The sequence below is a fragment of the Trachymyrmex cornetzi genome, unplaced genomic scaffold (assembly GCF_001594075.2).
Source record: "Trachymyrmex cornetzi isolate Tcor2-1 unplaced genomic scaffold, Tcor1.1 scaffold24, whole genome shotgun sequence".
Classification (NCBI taxonomy): domain Eukaryota; kingdom Metazoa; phylum Arthropoda; class Insecta; order Hymenoptera; family Formicidae; genus Trachymyrmex; species Trachymyrmex cornetzi.
The window spans coordinates 81445-99587 of NW_017297060.1; the positions used below are offsets into that span (position 1 = coordinate 81445).

Sequence of the window (18143 nt, forward strand, 5' to 3'; positions counted from 1 at the left end):
ATAAAAAAATATAACAGTCTTGAAACAATTTTTCATCAGTTTTTCTTCATTAATGAGATTTACTTGAATTTATAATCAATTTAATATCGCGCGCAAAACTTTACGTTACTTCCATTTTATTTTAAATCTTTTCACGACTCTCGAGTTCGATCTGGGCCCCCATTTTCGAAAAGTATCGCATACGAAAAACTAAGGAAATGCTATAGTATATGTAACGCATACTATATTAGTATTTCTTTAGTTTTTCGTATGCGATATTTTTCGAGAATAGAGGCCCTGCACATATAACGTGTATCACACGTGTTTATATGTACTTGAGCTTTATCGATTTTAAAAGTTCAACGTTTTCGGCTTTTGTTAAAACTCGATACAAACATACATGTTTTGGTTAGAAAAAAGTGTTTTGTCAAAGAAATAAATACCGATAGCTCTTAACAAATAATAACCGTCACAAATAGATGTGTCGAAATCCTTCGTGTTCTGGCCGTATCGACCTCCTATTGATTGTTTGGAGGCGTGAGTCATAAAAGAAGAAGAAGAAGAAGAAGTGTCGAGATCCTTGTTTGTCGTGCGCGTTCCCGCGTGACGGTCAATAAAGAATACTTAGTACAGCTAAGACACCGTCTGTGACTCGACTAAATTCGAGCAAGGTATTTTAAAGTTTGTCTAAGTTTATCTGAGTTTATCGTTTTCGATTTCATCAGATGGAAAAATCTAATTGAAATTGCCGGACACCGGTTAACCTCCAATCGACCAGTTGCGTAAAAAAGTGAAAAAGAATTAGTGATTTGATAAGGAATCCTAAAAATGATTCTAGAAGTCAAAATTCGTACCTTATGTCTTATTATTTATATATTTTACTTGTACATTTATTTATATATTTAAAATTTTGTGTGTACATACTTATATATTTTATGGTCTTGCCGCGAAAAAGGACAAGACTTTAGCCAGTATCCAATAAATAAAACTGGTAGTAATTTATTAGCATTCCAACAGAATATTGCAGCAAACTAGCATCAATTGTATATGCATTAAAATCATGTTTTACCAGCAGAGTACTGTAGCCTATTGACGTATAATCTGATAATGAAAGGAAATCGAACAGTAAAAATCCAGAAATCAAGTATTTATAATTTTATAATCATTTATAGATGGATATAATTCGACTCACTTATTTATGTTCTCTTTTGAGGTTTTTTTGTATTACTGAGGATGGTCTAATTGAGACCGAAACGTCTATATGTAATTTTAATTATTAAATATATATTTATTCGCGACGAATATCCTGCGTTCGTAGTTGTATGCCTTTTATCCAATTCTTGTTGTTTTAATATTGAACTACGTTTGACCTAAATTGTTCAGTTGAATAAATCTATGGATATGAAGATGCCTTTCAGAGTCAAACACTGGTAGTTCGTGTGTAAATGAATTTATTCAACAAATTTTGTTATCATACGTTTTGATCCTCGCTTTGGATCCTTATCAATATATAGAATTCAATCCCATATCATCGTACCGGGAAGAACAATGATATGTAGTTGAATTCTATACATTGATAAGGATCCAAAGCGAGGATCGAAACGTATGATAACAAAATTTGTCGAATAAATTCATTTACACACGAACTACCAGTGTTTGACTCGAAAAGGCATCTTCATATATTCATAGATTTATAATTATTTAAACAAAATATATCATTTAGGAATTTATGAAAAAGCAGATTCTGCTTGATTTCTATAACTAATTTACCATCATATTGTTTTAACAGATTTTCTGTTCATTCTGTTCATTCATTTCTGTTCTGGCATACTATCTGTTTGCCAAATTAACAAATATTTTTTACAGAATATGTTTTCAACAAGCTGTCTAAGATAATTTTATAAGAGTTGTTTCTTTTGTTAACAGAGAATACATCAGGATGAATGAAGCTACATTGCCTCCTTCGCCAAATTGGTATTTGAGCAATGTTCTTGCTTGCTCTAGACGTGGAACTGTAGCATGGGGCGCGAGGAACTTTGTCGTCATTGCCAGGCAGAAAGAAGACAATGTTATGCAGTATTCTATAATCAAGGATTATTTTAAAGACAAAGTAACTGCGTTAGCATTTTGTCCTAAGCTTGATGATCCAGACAGTCCAGAGTTGTTAATCTGTGGCGGTGATGATACCAAAGCTAGGGTTTGGAATGTGGATACGTTGGAGTTAGTAGCGGAATTTGCTTTTGTCGATGTAAGTAGCAGAAAGTAATTAAATATATCCTATAATAACTTATATATATTAATTATTTATGTAACTTATATTAATATATATTTATTAATATAGGGAAGCAAATTGATTGTGGGAGTTGACTGGTCAGCCAAAGATGGCAATCTTGCATGTGCAGTAAATTTGGAGGGTTGTTTAATGTATTGTAATATACAGTATAAGACTTCGAAAATAGTATCTCTAGGCAAGCTAACTGCTACATGTGTAGCTTGCTGTCCTCATGACTCTAGTCTTGTAGCAATAGGTACTAAAAGCGGACTAGTTTATATTGTTCAAAAAGATACAATATTGTATAAAATGAGAGGACACAATGAGGACGTAGTTAGTTTATCTTGGTGTCCTTCAGACATGAATGTTTTAAATGGAAGAAATAGGAGAGATTTACTTTTAGCTTCTGGTGCAAAAGATAGGTGAGGCAGACTTTTGTAAGATGTATATATCCTGTGTGTCTCACATACTAAATTAGTTACATAAAATATATATGAATATTGTTACACTTAAAAATGTAAGAAACAGATAATTAAAAACTGACTATATACTGTTATATATTTATCTTTTTTATATTCAGATCTGTATTTATTTGGAGAGCTGGTAGAGATGGTAGATATGAAACTGTACTAAATGTACCAACTACACCTATCATGGCTGGCTTATATAAAAGCAAGCTCAACACTACAGGTGGAACCTGGATTGCAGTATGTTGGGCAGAGCCCAATTTGCTTCTAACTAGTTCCTTTTGGGGCGAACTTCTTTCTTGGGAACTTTCAACGGACAGAGAGAAGCCTAAGTATAAATTGTTCCATACATTCCATAATAGAGGATTATTTTCGATAGCTGTTGCACCCAATTACGATGGAATATCTGATGATTTGAAAACAAATTCCGAGTGAGTAAACACTTTACATAAATTAGAAACATATGAATATTGAAATTTTTCATTATTTTATCAATGCTTTAGGCTCAGGGTCTGGTCTTTAGCACAAGATCGCTGGGTTATATGTTGCAAATCTAACAGTGATCCTACGCAATCGGCGATCCTGGAGCACAAGATTCCTACACAAGGAGGATTCGTCTACTGTATGAACGCTTGTCCTATTGATACTTCACGCATTGCATTTGGCGTAGGAGACGCAATGCTACGTCTATGGAACTTATCTGAACCACACACAACCACTTTCGACGTTGTTATGCACTGGCAGAAGATAAAGGGAAAAATAAGAGTGGTAAGAAATTCTCGCACGGAACTGTTTTTTGAAGTGTTTTTACACGTGAGAAAATGTTATAAATTAGTATCATAAAATATATTCCACCAGGTATCATGGTTCCCGGAAGATGAATCTACCGTTGCTTTTGGTACTGGAGAGGGCCGCGTTGGCGTGTTTGATGCAATTGGAACCAACAAACAGCCTATATTATACCGGCAGTATCATCGAAATACCATTTACAAACTCGAATGGGCTCAACTTAAATCAGAATATTTTTTGTTCTCTTGTGCAGAAGGAGAATTAGTAGCTTACAAAAAATCCGCACCGAATGATGGTAAGATGATTAATATCCATTGTTTTGTCATATTGTTTTATTACCATAACTTCTATTTCAGAACCCATGTCTATAATAAAGGAAGAATGTTTGGAATTTTCATGGAAATCCAATATATGCTTAGCAGTTGCATTAGAAAATGGGTATATATATCAAATTAACACAGTTTTCTTTAAAAAATAATTGAAGAAATGCTTTAAATGGATCTTGTTTTCTCAGGTCAATTATGTTCTACGATCAGAAACTGAGAAAACGCGGCAACTCAATACACATTTTAAGAAATGTGGTGAATTGTTTAGCATGGCATCCCGAAAGTACAATGGCAGATAAATGGATGTCACCAATTGCCAACTATTTGGCAGTTGCATCTGATTCGACTAGTATAATGATTTTTGATATGTCCAAACTGATAAAGGAATTGGAAGCGACAGGTACCGAGGACGTCATAGAAAACGATCAGGATTGCACGATGCACAAGATAGTAGCAACATTAAACGGACACTCTGATAAAGTGGTGTGCTTAGCTTGGAGTCCGCATTTCAGTGGGCATTTAGTGTCTGGTAGCTACGATAATATCGCACAGGTCAAATATACATATGCATTATATAGTAGTGTTCAAGTAATTCAATTATATCATGGCATCATAGCTTATCTGTGTCTATTAAGTTTATAGAATGAAATATGGATTCTCTCCTTCCTGAAACAGGTTACCGTCCACCTTATAACTCCTTTACTCATAACTTTTAACTCTCCAGTCAACCTCTTACAAAACTGAAGCATACATGAGATGAGAATTAGAGATTCACTGACTACAAGTCGATCGCTCTTGTACAGTTATATGTCACCTCTGTTAAACTTGTATTTATCGTTTTTATATATCATACAACATTGTTTTTTATATTATGTTGGAAATGCCAAATCTTATTTAAATATTATTTTCAATATGATTTATATCGTTATATAATTTTATTCGAATATCATTTTAGGTGTGGAACGTCGAAAAACAGGAGTTGATGGGCACGTATATGGGTCACGATGGACCTGTGCTATGCTGTATGTGGAGTCCTCTCAAACCACAGTTGATAATGACTGGCTCGTCGGACTTTACGTTACACATATGGAATTATACTTTATCAGCGCAATCGCCGAAGCAACCTTCTGACATTAGAGCTTCGAAGAAAAAACTAAAACAGCAGAAGAAATTAAAAAATAAAACGGATGATCATGAAAATAATTCGACTACATCAACGAATCCTGTTAATCTATCATCTGCTGAAGTAATCGCAAGTAAATAATTTTTTTTTTGTACAATCGATATACATGATATACAATTGGCATTGGTAATATTCTCAATTTTTAATTGCAGAACTTCAAGTATCACAATCGAAAAAGAAAGATAGAAAATCATACTTTAATAAATATAACAAATTAATAAACGACAAATCTCAAATTCTGAATTTCATCAAGCATGATATAAGAAATAACCAAACCGAAGAAGATGACACTTCTACAAACTTGTCATTGTTTTGCGAAAAGAAAGATGATCTTTTGACACTCATTTCTAATGAAAGTAAGTTTAAGTATAATATATTAACATTGTGTTATAATTAATACATATAGATTATTATGTGACATTAATGATTTATTATTTATTTACAGAGTTAGCACATGACAATTTAGATATCGTTACTGAGTTGAATATGTGGTGTGGTGATTTGGAAAGCAATCTAATTTGTGCAGCTAGGGATCAACAATTAAATGATTTTTTAGTATCGCTTGCACCTAATGTTTCCTTGAAGTACGTACGAATATCTCAACAAATATAAGACAATTAGTGACTATTGAATACAATCGAAATTGATTTTACAGAATGTGGAGAAAAATGTGCGAGGCGTATGCTCATCAATTGATACTGCAACACAATCCTGAAAAAGCGGTGTCGTATTTATTAGCTATACACAAAATTCATGAAGCCATAGAAGTATTTATAAATGCTAAGCTGTTTAAGGAGGCTTATGCACTTGCGAGATGTAAATTGGATGATGACGATATGTTTTTAAATAAAATATTAGAATCCTGGGCTGAATGGGCCACTTTTAAAGGTCATTTGGAACAGGCAGCTCATTGGTAAGACAATTATTTTTTGTAAATTAATATTTTTTATTAATCATCCTAAGTTGTAGTGTGCCATAAATGAAAAATATATTTTCCACATTTACACGATGTAAAAATATTATTTTACATAATATTAAAACATAAACATAAATAATTAATGGCTGTAAAAAATTTCTATTAAATTAACTCTTTTGATGTTACATATACTACAGTCACGTAAAATTGGGATCCTTTGACAAGGCATCAAAGGTTCTTTCTCGTCGAAAAGACTTATATTGTTTGGAGGCAGCATCAGAATTAGCGTTTTTAAGCGGCGACGAAGGATTTGGTACGTCCTTGGCTGTAGACGCAATGTCGCGCGCCCTTATGAAGCCAGACTGGCCGAAAGCGCGTTCCCTTATAGCAGACATCCGACAAGTTCAGGTACATTTTTACACACACGCATGTACACACATATATATACATATTTTTTTATATTCATAAATAACTAAAAATCTTCTGTATAGTATCTAAACGTACACATAGACGCTCATGAGATATTCGTGAGTACATTCTTAGAACAGACTGAGTTCGATATGATGAAGATGTGGTTGGAAGGAAAGGAAAATAATGGTATGCTACAAACTCTTGAGGAAAAATATGGTACTTGTTACTACGATCTCTTACGAAAAAAAGATGATACTAACATTGTTCTGAGAAATGTAACAAACGATAAAGTGGTAAGATATAGAAGATAAAAATAAAAATGATCAGTACTCTTTTCGTAGATAATATTTAATAACAATTCTCAATACTTTTCGCGTATAATAACAAATTTGTATTATATTTCTTTATATTATCTTTTTTAGATGCAAATAAATATTAGTTACCAAATTGCCATGGCGGCTACGTCCGATGTAAAAGAGACCCGATTGAAACATTTAACAACGGCATTAGGTAACGTGTTCGAATTCGAAAATAGAGCATTGAAATACGCAACAACGATAAAAGAAGGATTTTTCACGCATGTTCTCACAAAACTGGACACTAAGAAACGAACGGACGAGGATAGCATTTACGCAAAAAGCGATTATCCTGTATCGCAGAGTATACGCGCTTATTTATGTATCGGTATTCTGAATTGGTTATTGAAATATTTAGAAAAGCTATCGGTTGAAGAAGAACTACAGTTTACGCAGTTGGTATTAGATTTGCTAGAAGATGCCATAAACGAAACAAACGTATCTCATCAGAATAAGATTTCTAAATATAATCAATTGGAGGACCAACTTATGGCTCTTGCCACAAGTTGTGAGGGTTAGTTCTTTCTTCTAATCTGTTGTTAGTTAATCAGGATTGCCACAGATCTGGAAAACTGGGAAAAGTCAGGGAAATTGAAATTGGTCATGGAAAATCTGGAAGTCAGGGAATTTTAAAATTTATTTTCTGTTGCAACCCTGGATTTATTTGATATATTGTACATAGCAATGATAGATTAATTTAATAATAATTCATTGTCTTATATATACATAATGTTTTAAATATATATGTTTCAGTGGAGACAAAAGACAAGATCGAAAATAGTGATGAATATAGGAATATTGAGGAAGAAGCAGAGAAGCTCAAATTCGATATAAATAAATTCAATGAAGATCGAGTTTACATACCTGATCCTAACATCGTTCTTCAGAAATCTTGTTTTTTACTTGCTAAGAAATTGAGAGATAGTACCAAAAAACAACTTTCACGATTTTTAGATAAATTTGGAGAGGACATGAAAACGTTTGAATTAGAAGGAAATTTGCAATCGGAATATGTCTCACTATAAGTATATTTCATTAAATAAATGAAACAGTTTTTCAAATACAAATGTAAAGAAAACTTGCAGAATAGATTTTTATATTGTTATAAATGATAAGCTACGCATGATAAAGTACATTCATATACATTGTCCATGTAAATCTTGTAATTATACAGTTCATTATAAAAATACATTTTTTCTTTTGTACGCATTTTTACGCAAGTGTAAAATTTTTTACCTCCAAAAGATTTATATGTATATATATGTATAAATTAATTTATCGCATATATGTAATAAGAGAATATACTTCCAACGAAAATCAAAATACCTCAATGTATTACTAATGTGTTGTATAAAAATTAATTCTTAATCAACTTATAAAGAAACATTAAAGCATAATATTAATAAAAAGAAAATAATCTAATTTGTTATGTAACATCCTAGTTCTGAAAAGACAGAGATTTAATTCATGGATAAAATCGTGTATGTATATATATATATATATATATATATATAATGCCATGTCATACCACCAATTAACTTTACCTTTCCACACAATACTACTACTTTCGATTTTAAATTAACAACCTTCAATAAATTATCCGGCCACCCAATACTTGATACCAGATTTTCATTCGCATGTGAGATTTTTACTGTTAAACCACCTTCCACATGAAGTGTTCGCTCATCAAGAGGACGACTAGAATTGGAAATGAATATATAAATTTAATGAAAGAGAGAGCACGAATCAATAAGCTGTTCTTTTTAATTAAACTTTTACAATTTAACTTTCCTTTTCTCACATTGGAGAAAAAAGAAAAAAGTGAACTGTGCAAAAAGTTCAGCTAAAAAGAACAGACCTGAATATGATATAAAAGGATTTAAAATTAAATATTTTATTACCTGGGTCTGGACACATCCCAAAGCAGCAATTCTCCAGCGGCTATCGATGCGACTTTTAAGGGATTGGGTCCCCAGTCAGCTGCAGTCAAGGGAACAACCCCTGAATCAAGGGACATAATAGCTTGATGACTTCTGACATTGTACATCCGTATTAAACCGTTCTTTTCTGCTACTAAGAGCTTGCCAGACTCTTCATTATGCCAACATACGCTAGTCCCAGGTGACGTTAAGTAAAATGTAGACACGCACTTTTGGTTCTCTTTAACTGCCCACAGCTTACATGTATGATCGTCAGAGACTGACGCCAATAGTTCACCTTCTGGTTCATAGGAGATTGCGTTCATATAATCTTTATGGCCTTCTAAAATCTTTAAAACATCTATTACACCATTGGATTTAATAGCGCTATAAACTTACATAACACTTAAGGTATTCCTACCTCGAACATATTAACGTCATTCAGATTGCTATTATACAATCTTATTTTGAAATCTGATCCAGCAACGCAAAATGTGAGAATTTTTGGGACAATACTCAGGGAGGTTTCTGGGCTCCAAGCAATCGCATGGGGCCTGGCATCGTGATGAAACGTTCTAATAGGACTATATGCCATGTCTTCCACAGCGTCGTCTTCATCCTATTATTTAAAATTTGTAAAATAGAAATGAATAGATTTGACTTTGTCTATATGTATGTAAGTATTTTATATCAAGATAACATCACACTACTTGCTTACTTTGTTTAACAAAGTTATCACATAACAACACAGGTTTACACAATCTTATTTTTAATGTGAGTTAACAAGACTCTGTAAAGCACATGACTTCGAGTTTATGCAGATTTTAAGTAAAAACTCAAAAGAATTGAATCTTACTTGTCAGAATGAAAAGGAATGTGTGTCAAGAACTAAGTTAAGATATCACAAATGAAAATTATCCAAGCAGAACAGCAAATCACGATAACATCAAAATGACATTAAAATGAATCGGAAATGATTGAAAAATGACTTTTAGTGATCATTTTGGAGTTATTTTGACATCATTTTGATATCATAATGACTTATTGTTCTGCTTAGGTATCCAAGATTTGATAAGTAAAAAACAACTATAATTTCTATTTCGTCAACACGTTGATTGTTGACAATTTTTAGCAAAATTAAAAAAAGTACAATTCTCATCGAGAGACCCCTCGCACGAACCTGAAATCTGACAGTACCAACGACGATCTCCTTGGCGAGAGCAATGCAGATCAAGTGCTGCGACCACTCGTACGGCGAAAACTCTACACAGTAAATCCGCTCTGAGAAACTCCGTTTAAATGTAGGCGGTGTAGTGACTGCCTCGTCCATCCTATCTCTCTCGTCCTCGATACGTAGGTATGTGCACGAGTAGAAACGGAGCCGGCATAACCTACAAGGCGCGAGATAGGTTAGTTTTGCGGGACTTTACCGTGATCGATCGATTATTAATGTAAGGGAAAAAAAGAGAAGGATTAGAAACACGCGATATAAATAGACCGGGGAAACCAGTAGATAAGAATAGATCAAACCACAACTTTGTTTTCTCACCGCGATTCGGAGGGGAAAAAAAGCGTGTGTACATACACACGTCCGGTGTCGAGTTAAGTTAGGTTAAATCGGCGCAGCGGCAGTGGCGGCACGGTGCCGTCGAGAGGGCAGCACGTAACTCATGTATGCGATCGTCCGGCCAGCGTGCCACTGCCGCATTCTCCGGAAAAGTGCTGTGTGACGAGCGTAGCACACGATCGTCGCATCGCGCGCGTTGATTTTGCGATTTTTTTTGTCCCCTCCCAAAGACGGATCCAGGTATGAATTGACGCGCGGCGCGACGCCGGAGAGAATCCCGCGCCGTCCACGCGGCCCCCGCCAAGCTCCGTCTCGTACCGCAGTTTCGCGTCAGTTAGGTGAGTAAGTACGGGAGCGAGCGAGCGCGTGCACGCGACAAGCTGCTTCGTCCACGCGTGTTCACGTCGCGTGTGCCCGTGCGTGTCCACCCGTGAATTTTCCCCGATTGGAGGACACGACCTCGCCGACAACGAGCGCAACGCCCGTCGCCGCCGATTTCCTCGCGTATATACGCCCTCGCGGCGTGAGCGAACCTGCGGATCTTGTTTCGATTATTTATACCGGCTCCCAGATTGATGTTTCGTTACGATATCTTGCATCAGTTTCGCAAAATTGCGCGAAATGTTGATATGTACTAGTAATTCAGAGCCAGTCACCAAATAATTCAATCTGTTTTCGTTAAACAAGCTCGGGGAAATTGTTAAAATAAATTTGTTTGATTGCTTTATGTAAATATATTTATTATGATATTAGATGTTTTCAATTGCTAATTATTGTCGAGAAAAATTTTTGTGCAAGGACTTTTTCGTTACAAGTGGTACACATATGTTATTAATTGTTGTAGAGATAGGACAAGATATTTTTATCCTCTGTTTATTTTCTCTATATTTTTCTTTATTTGATAAGAAAGAAAAAGATAAAGTGGTTGTTAAGATATTATGTAACAAGTGTTGCTTATTGTAGTTTACATATGTTGAACATATCTGTTTCATATTTTAGTGCTAGTAGGAATGGAGTTCGGAGTAGGCGATGTCGCCCAGATATCGGCAGAACTGGCTCGAGTGGTCGAGATGATGATGTCACCTGGTATATCTCAGCCGCAACGCCTGGAAATGTACAATGCCTGTGAGAGGTTCAAGGAATCTTCACCGTTGTGTGCGCAATGTGGCTTGTACTTGGCACAGAAATCACCCGAGAGAAGCTCAGTGGTACGCCACTTTGGTCTGCAGTTGATGGAGCATTGTGTGAAGTATCGATGGACACAAATTTCACAGTCAGAAAAAATTTTCATCAAGGAGAATGCGATGAAATTACTTCAAGAAGGCACCCAACCACTGTTACAGGAAGAGGCACACATAAAGGATGCTCTGTCGCGTGTCGTAGTTGAGATGATAAAGCGTGAATGGCCTCAGCAGTGGCCCACACTGTTGGCCGAGCTTAGTCAGGCTTGCACACAAGGCGAGAGTCAAACTGAATTAGTCCTGTTGGTATTCCTCAGATTGGTAGAAGATGTAGCACTCCTGCAGACACTCGAATCAAATCAAAGAAGGAAAGATATATATCAGGCGTTGACTACGAACATGGCTGAGATCTTCAGCTTTTTTCTGAGACTAATGGAGCAACACTTTTCAGAGTTTCAGAAGAAAAGTGCTTTAGGACAGACATCCGAAGCTACGGCACATAGTAAAGTCGTTCAAGTAAGTTTTTGCGAAAAGGATACATGTATCTAATGATTGGTATTTCAATTAAAATTTGTATCATTATACAGGTAGTGCTATCCACGTTAACTGGATTTGTCGAATGGGTTTCTATAAACCATGTCATGGCCGAGGATGGAAGATTGTTGCAGATACTATGCCTCCTATTAGGAGATCCTATATTTCAGTGTTCTGCTGCTGAATGTCTGCTTCAGATTGTAAATCGTAAAGGCAAGGCCGAAGACCGAAAACAATTGATGATCTTGTTCTCAGAGGAGGCTTTGAGATATATTTATACTGCAGCCACTGCTCCACCGCCTCTGGCTGGACCTACAAATTTCCATGAAAATCATTACTTATTTTTGAAGAAGCTCACACAAGTATTTGTTATAATCGCGCTATTAATATTCGATAAAGATATCTTATAGTTTCAGCAGCTATGAAAAACCGATCATTATTCATGTGATTGTTATTTCAGGTACTGACTGGTATGGCGACACAACTTTGCGCCTTGTGGGGAAAAGATGATGCCTCTAGCATACGGCCGACGCATTTCAATCTCTTTCTGGACACCGTGCTCACATTCACCATGTATTCGAGCCTTACGCTCACGCATTTAGCGAACGTAATTTGGGTGATGCTGTTTAAACACGAACAGATTAAGACAGACTCGTTACTGCTTACGTACGTGCCCAAGTACGTGGAGCATACTGCACCCAAGTTGATCCGCGTTACATATCCACACGGTAGACAAAGTAACGGCATGACCACATACTGCCTCGTTGATTATGACTCAGAGGAAGAGTTCAACGTTTTTCTGCATCGCTTCAGAATGGATCTGTTAGAAGGATTTAGACATGCAACTATGGTGGCACCTTTAGTGACATTTACATACGTTCAACAGTGGCTGACCGCGAAGATCACCAAGGGTATGGCAAATCTGCAATACAAGAGCGATCAGAACGACCGAGAGTATCTTGAATGGGAAGCCCTCGCACATGCATTAGACTCTGTTGTGTCCAGGATCTTGCTAATCAATGAGCGGCCGAGCGTACAGACGGGTCTACAGTTGTTGGAACTCTGTCTAGGTTATTCACCGCAAGATCCTTGGCTTCTATCCGCTCTACTTTCTTGTATAAGCGCACTCTTCGTATTTCTATCGATGTCAACTGGCTCGATGGCTATGCCGGGTGTTGCTATTTTACCGCGTGTTCTTGAGAAGATCTTCGCTGCATTAGTATTTGAGGCGCCTGGTGAGAACGAGAATAATCGATCACGGGCATCCAAAAGCGTGCGACGACATGCAGCCAGTCTGATGGTGAAAATCAGTCTCAAGTATCCACTGTTGTTACTGCCAGTATTCGAGCAGATACACACAATGGTGCGCAGTTTGACCCGCGAGCCAAGCCCATTGTCTCGAATGGAGAGTGTCATGTTATACGAAGCATTACTCCTTATCTCGAATCATTTTTGCGATTATGAGAGACAGACTCGATTCGTTACGGAGGTGATCAGTGATGCATCCAGTAAATTCATCGCGCTAGGCACGGAATGGTTCGAGGGACCGCCAGAGCTTATGCAGTTTGTGGGACTGGACAGACCACCGGTAGAGAACGCGTTGGAAGATCCAGCTAAACGCAATCGCAGCGATCTTATGATGTGTATTTGCACTATGCTGAGCGTAGTTAAACGATGCTCAATCCCAGAAGATCCCGATCGCGCGGCCAGGGGTGGCTTCGTAGCCGCGCTCAGCGAGAGCGGCAATCCAGTATATCGAAATCCAGCAACACCTCATATAATCCCTATTCTACCAACACTGTTCGCACTACTGCGAACAATGAATGGTCTCTTCAGTCATGCTGCTCTTGCTGCTCTATCTGAGGTAACAATTGCTACTGTTGCTATTCGACTAAGAGCAAATTGGATACATAAAAATTTGGTATGAAATGTTTATATTAACAATAATAAGATTTTATTAAAACCGATATGAAATTAAATACTAAAGACATTCAAGCCTATAACGGTCAAAGCTAGATCTTCTCAATGCCTAAATAATTCACAGTGAATTAGCTATATCCTGTACATGCATATATATCATATTTTTGTAGTTTTTCAAACCACGCCGAAATTTTTTCTGGATTTTTTCAAACGCAATTAAACTACTGCAATAATATCACAAGTTAAATTAAATTGACAAGCAAATTCTCAATCTTTGATCCGATTTCATATTATAAGGGTGTTAATGTGCTGAAAACCTTAAATAAATATATAGGTAACCTTAAATAGGAAGTTTATATTGTAATTGTTTTATGTGTGTCAGAGAAATGTGTTTATACAACAGTAATAAGTACTTAATATTTTACAAATTGAATTTTAAGATGTGAGAGTACATAACATTTCATCCTCTTCGACGTGGAAATGTCGAAAAACTAATCGTTACGAGTAAAATAACGGAGTTGCGTTGAATATCTTGATATCTTGTTCTTGTTAAAAATTGCTAAATACGTCTGTATTTATTCTAGGGCTACAAAAATGCTTATGGACTTTTGGAATCTGAAAAGGCGAATCTTTTAGGCGTTAGTATAACTAACGACAATAATAGTGAAACGGACCAGGTTTTAAGCACTTCTCTGGTTCGAATGCAATCATTCCTGAGTACAGTTCATGACCAATGCTACCATATGTTAGGTAGCGGCTGTCACATGATCGGTCGAGATTTTTATCAGTTGCCTGGACTAGCACCGGCCTTATTGAACTCAGTTTTCTCGAATATGGAGGTAATTTAATAATGTTTTGTTTCAACGCAATTATCTTCTAAATCAAGATAGATAGGAAATTTATTTAATTAAAATAAAATTTGCGAATTTATATTAAAAAAAAGTTTTAAATAGATCTTTGTTTAAGTATTGAACACTGTATTTGAGATGTGGAATATTAATTTGTAATGCAAAACTTATTAAAAATATAAGTTTTCTGTCTTTGAATATAAGCCCAAGTATCTCACGTGTTTTACCACGATTCCTTTATTTCTAAAAAAGTAATTGTTTATTTTCTGGTCTAATTTTCTTTATGATATTTTTACTCAGATTGAACTTAAAGTAGATTATTAGAGATGTATGTTGTTACAAAATGGTTACAACATAAATATAAAACTCTAATTTTCGTACTAAAATTGATGTTATTTATTATTTTAAAATAATATTTCTCAAATACTATTTTAGGTTTCCGTGGCAAAACTCGCAATTTTCATAAATTTCTCTGTATGTCTTTAATGACACATAGAAAACTTATATTTTTAATAAATTTTGTATTACAAATAAATTTTTTATATATTTTAAATATAATAAATAATACCTGAACTGTGTCTATTCTTTCCTTTGAATTAAATTCACAAATTTTTAGCTCTAATTGAATCGTACAAATCTCCTATCCTCCCCTTTAAAGAAGAATATATATATAAAATTCTTTTTTTAAATTAATGTATATTAATTATTCATATATCTCTATCTCTTCCAGGTGATTCCCGATTATAGACTTCGGCCGATTATACGCGTGTTTATGAAGCCATTTATATACTCGTGCCCGCCGGCTTTTTATGAGAGCGTACTACTACCTGTACTGGCTCACGTATCCACACACAGTGAGTGATCAAAACAATTTTTCATTTTCTTATTTTTTGCACCGAATAAAATTAAGTTAAGTGAAACGATCATATATCTTATCGTTCCGATCAATGCAATTCTTTTCTAGTGTGCCAAAGATTAAGCACAAAGTGGCAGTACATAGCGCATCTGTACGAATCCGGCGGTTTGGATGAGGAGAACACTGATACGCAGGAAGTTATCGACGATATGCTTAACAGAAATCTGACTAGGGACTTCGTGGATGTGTTAAAAGTGGCTCTGGTCGGCGGAGCCGCTAGCGATGCCGCTCCTCCGGATACTATGGAACAAGACAGCGGAGGAATGGCTGTAGACCCACCTCTTTCGCGAGGAAATAGTATCGTCGCCGAGGTCGTCAGCGAACTCGGGACTTCCATTTTGCGTCATCCGTCCACTTGTCACAGCGTCGTGCTATGTGTACTAGGGTAAAATATAATCATAATGAGTAGAAGTATCGTTGATTTCATTGTGAAATCGGAAGATTTAATTCTTGTTTTTTTTTACCCTTTTTTTTAAATAACTTATTGGTTAATAATATGTTCTAATATCTCTAGAGCGCTCGCATGGAATGATTCAAACGCGAGTCTCAAGGCTACAATGTTAACTGGACCCGTGGTCCGAGCTCTGGCAGCTGATGGCAGTCTCACTCCTTCCATGGCAGCACACATCATGGTTGCTGTTCTTCAAGGTTTACAACTACATGGTCAGCATGAAGCCAATCAAGGTTCTCTTATCACTCTGGGCGCGCAGGTCTACGAGTGCCTAAGACCTAAGTTTCCGAACATCATCGAGGTGATGCAGCAAATCCCGGGGGTCAATCCTGCCGACTTGCAACGCTTCGATGAGAAAATGTCGGTGGTTAGCACGAAAGGCAATAAAGTCGAAAAGGGAAAGAAGGATCTCTTCAAGAAAATTACTAATCAGGTATACGATTGTAATATCCAAAAGATGTTTATATATCCCGGTTAATCCTTTAACTTAAAGTTTGTATTTGAAGTCTTGTAAAAAATTTGTATATGGTGAATCATTTCCATAGTTCTTTTATTGTATCTTATACTTTTTTCATTTAAATTATTTAATAATAATAATGATCAAATCTTAAATCGTCTTTTACAGCTTATCGGCAGAAGTGTAGGTCAATTGTTCCGTAAAGAAGTCAAAATAGACAATTTACCGCGGATAGAGGTATCTGGTAAGTCTCAGCCGGTTCGGGTGGATGAGATCTCAAAGAATGCTGCTGACACGGGAATAACAGCACTGTTCGCTGGATCTACGTAGCAGACAATTTTAGAAAATCATATTTTGCATAGTTGGTCTAACTCAATAAGTAATTATAAGTTATTATGAAAAAGTCTCTTCTAGGGTTGCCATACGATGTGGCAGAAAAAGAACGTTCGATCCAAAACTTGAAATAGTACGTTTCTTTTTAGGAAAATCACAAATTTCTTTATGGCCGACTTATAGCCGTAAATAAGCCGTGTCAAAGTGCTCGAGGTATCATCTCAGATTTATATGCAATTACAAATTTCAGATTTCATTATTTTTATTTGTATTCTTTCAACAAGCATTTCTTAAAAGATGTATGTGTGATGAAACGAAAAAAATAATAGCATGAATTTTTGAATAAAATTGTAATTGTCATAAAAAATCAAGGTGATATCTTCGGAATCTTTGGGCATACTATGCCCCTACTCAATCATAGGTGCTCGAAATTAAATCTTGAATTATAAACTATAACACACATCTAATTCATATAATTGTATATTTATGATGAACAATTGGAAAAATTTTTTTGCACTTTCTTCATTCTGAAATCGATTATGATATAGATGTAAGTGTAGATAAATTTTTACACTACATATTCTATCATTACTATTATTTATTCTAATTAATGTTAGACTCGCGCAGAAAGAACACAGCCAATATTATTCGCGTTCCGTCTTGTCATTTGTATTCAAGACCGAGCATTCGATCTCTCAGGTAGTGTTAATTTTTTCATGGGTTATTCTTTCAATGTCCATTTTTAATTACTGTTTTACAACAAAAATTCCAAATGCATCACACGATACTGTATGTTTCATGACAAACATACAAAATGTAAAGGTTCGTTGAAATTACGGAAGAATTGTATAATGAGATGTAAGAGACTATTGTGATAAGATTAAAAATATAATGAGTAAAATTTTACAATATACACAAAAGCAAGCGATTTAAAAAACCGCAAAGTGAATTGTTTTGTATAAATGAAGAAATAATACGTGAGTCCGAGCTGTGACTGATGTGTGCAAAACCGAACTAACTAATATATTTCTTATTTTTCTTTACTACGTTCTAAATTATATCTCCGAAGTCCATAGTGTTTGTATCATGTTAGGTTCGTTCTTTTTAGCTGAAAATCTTTATTTTTATTGATACTTAAAATGAGACAAATATACGTATGTTTATAAGAAAGAAAAAAAAGAATTGTAAAGAAGCAGCTAAAAAGAATTTATCTGTTCTATTATACTACTAAGGATCTCGAAGTATAGTTCATTCACATCGGTGTTATATATATATGTGTGTGTGTGTGTGTGTGTGTGTGTGTGTGTGTGTGTGTGTG

At 35.5% G+C, this 18143-nt stretch overlaps 3 protein-coding genes across 3 annotated transcripts; 2 read left to right on the forward strand and 1 right to left on the reverse strand.

The window, feature by feature from the left end:
* The first annotated feature begins 318 nt into the window (after positions 1-318).
* rig (gem nuclear organelle associated protein rigor mortis) lies at positions 319-7767 on the forward strand. Its single transcript, XM_018507577.1, has 16 exons — positions 319-650; positions 1906-2227; positions 2321-2673; positions 2832-3149; positions 3222-3486; positions 3577-3802; positions 3864-3945; positions 4022-4385; positions 4789-5089; positions 5169-5372; positions 5462-5600; positions 5672-5929; positions 6130-6340; positions 6424-6636; positions 6766-7213; positions 7453-7767. The coding sequence occupies exons 2-16, from the start codon at positions 1919-1921 to the stop codon at positions 7722-7724; spliced, it is 3963 nt and encodes a 1320-aa protein (XP_018363079.1). The 5' UTR covers positions 319-650; positions 1906-1918; the 3' UTR covers positions 7725-7767.
* Positions 7768-8159: 392 nt separating this feature from the next.
* Nup37 (nuclear pore complex protein Nup37) lies at positions 8160-10445 on the reverse strand. Its single transcript, XM_018507412.1, has 5 exons — positions 10168-10445; positions 9799-10009; positions 9040-9237; positions 8601-8968; positions 8160-8397 (listed from the first exon to the last, which is right to left on the reverse strand). Exons 2-5 carry the CDS (start codon positions 9946-9948, stop codon positions 8160-8162), a joined length of 954 nt encoding a protein of 317 aa, XP_018362914.1. The 5' UTR covers positions 9949-10009; positions 10168-10445.
* On the forward strand, positions 10376-18121 carry Ranbp21 (exportin-5-like protein Ranbp21). The gene is made up of 9 exons (XM_018507569.1): positions 10376-10523; positions 11185-11882; positions 11954-12262; positions 12361-13764; positions 14405-14659; positions 15399-15522; positions 15633-15969; positions 16099-16468; positions 16661-18121. Exons 2-9 carry the CDS (start codon positions 11196-11198, stop codon positions 16820-16822), a joined length of 3648 nt encoding a protein of 1215 aa, XP_018363071.1. The 5' UTR covers positions 10376-10523; positions 11185-11195; the 3' UTR covers positions 16823-18121.
* Positions 18122-18143: the final 22 nt, after the last annotated feature.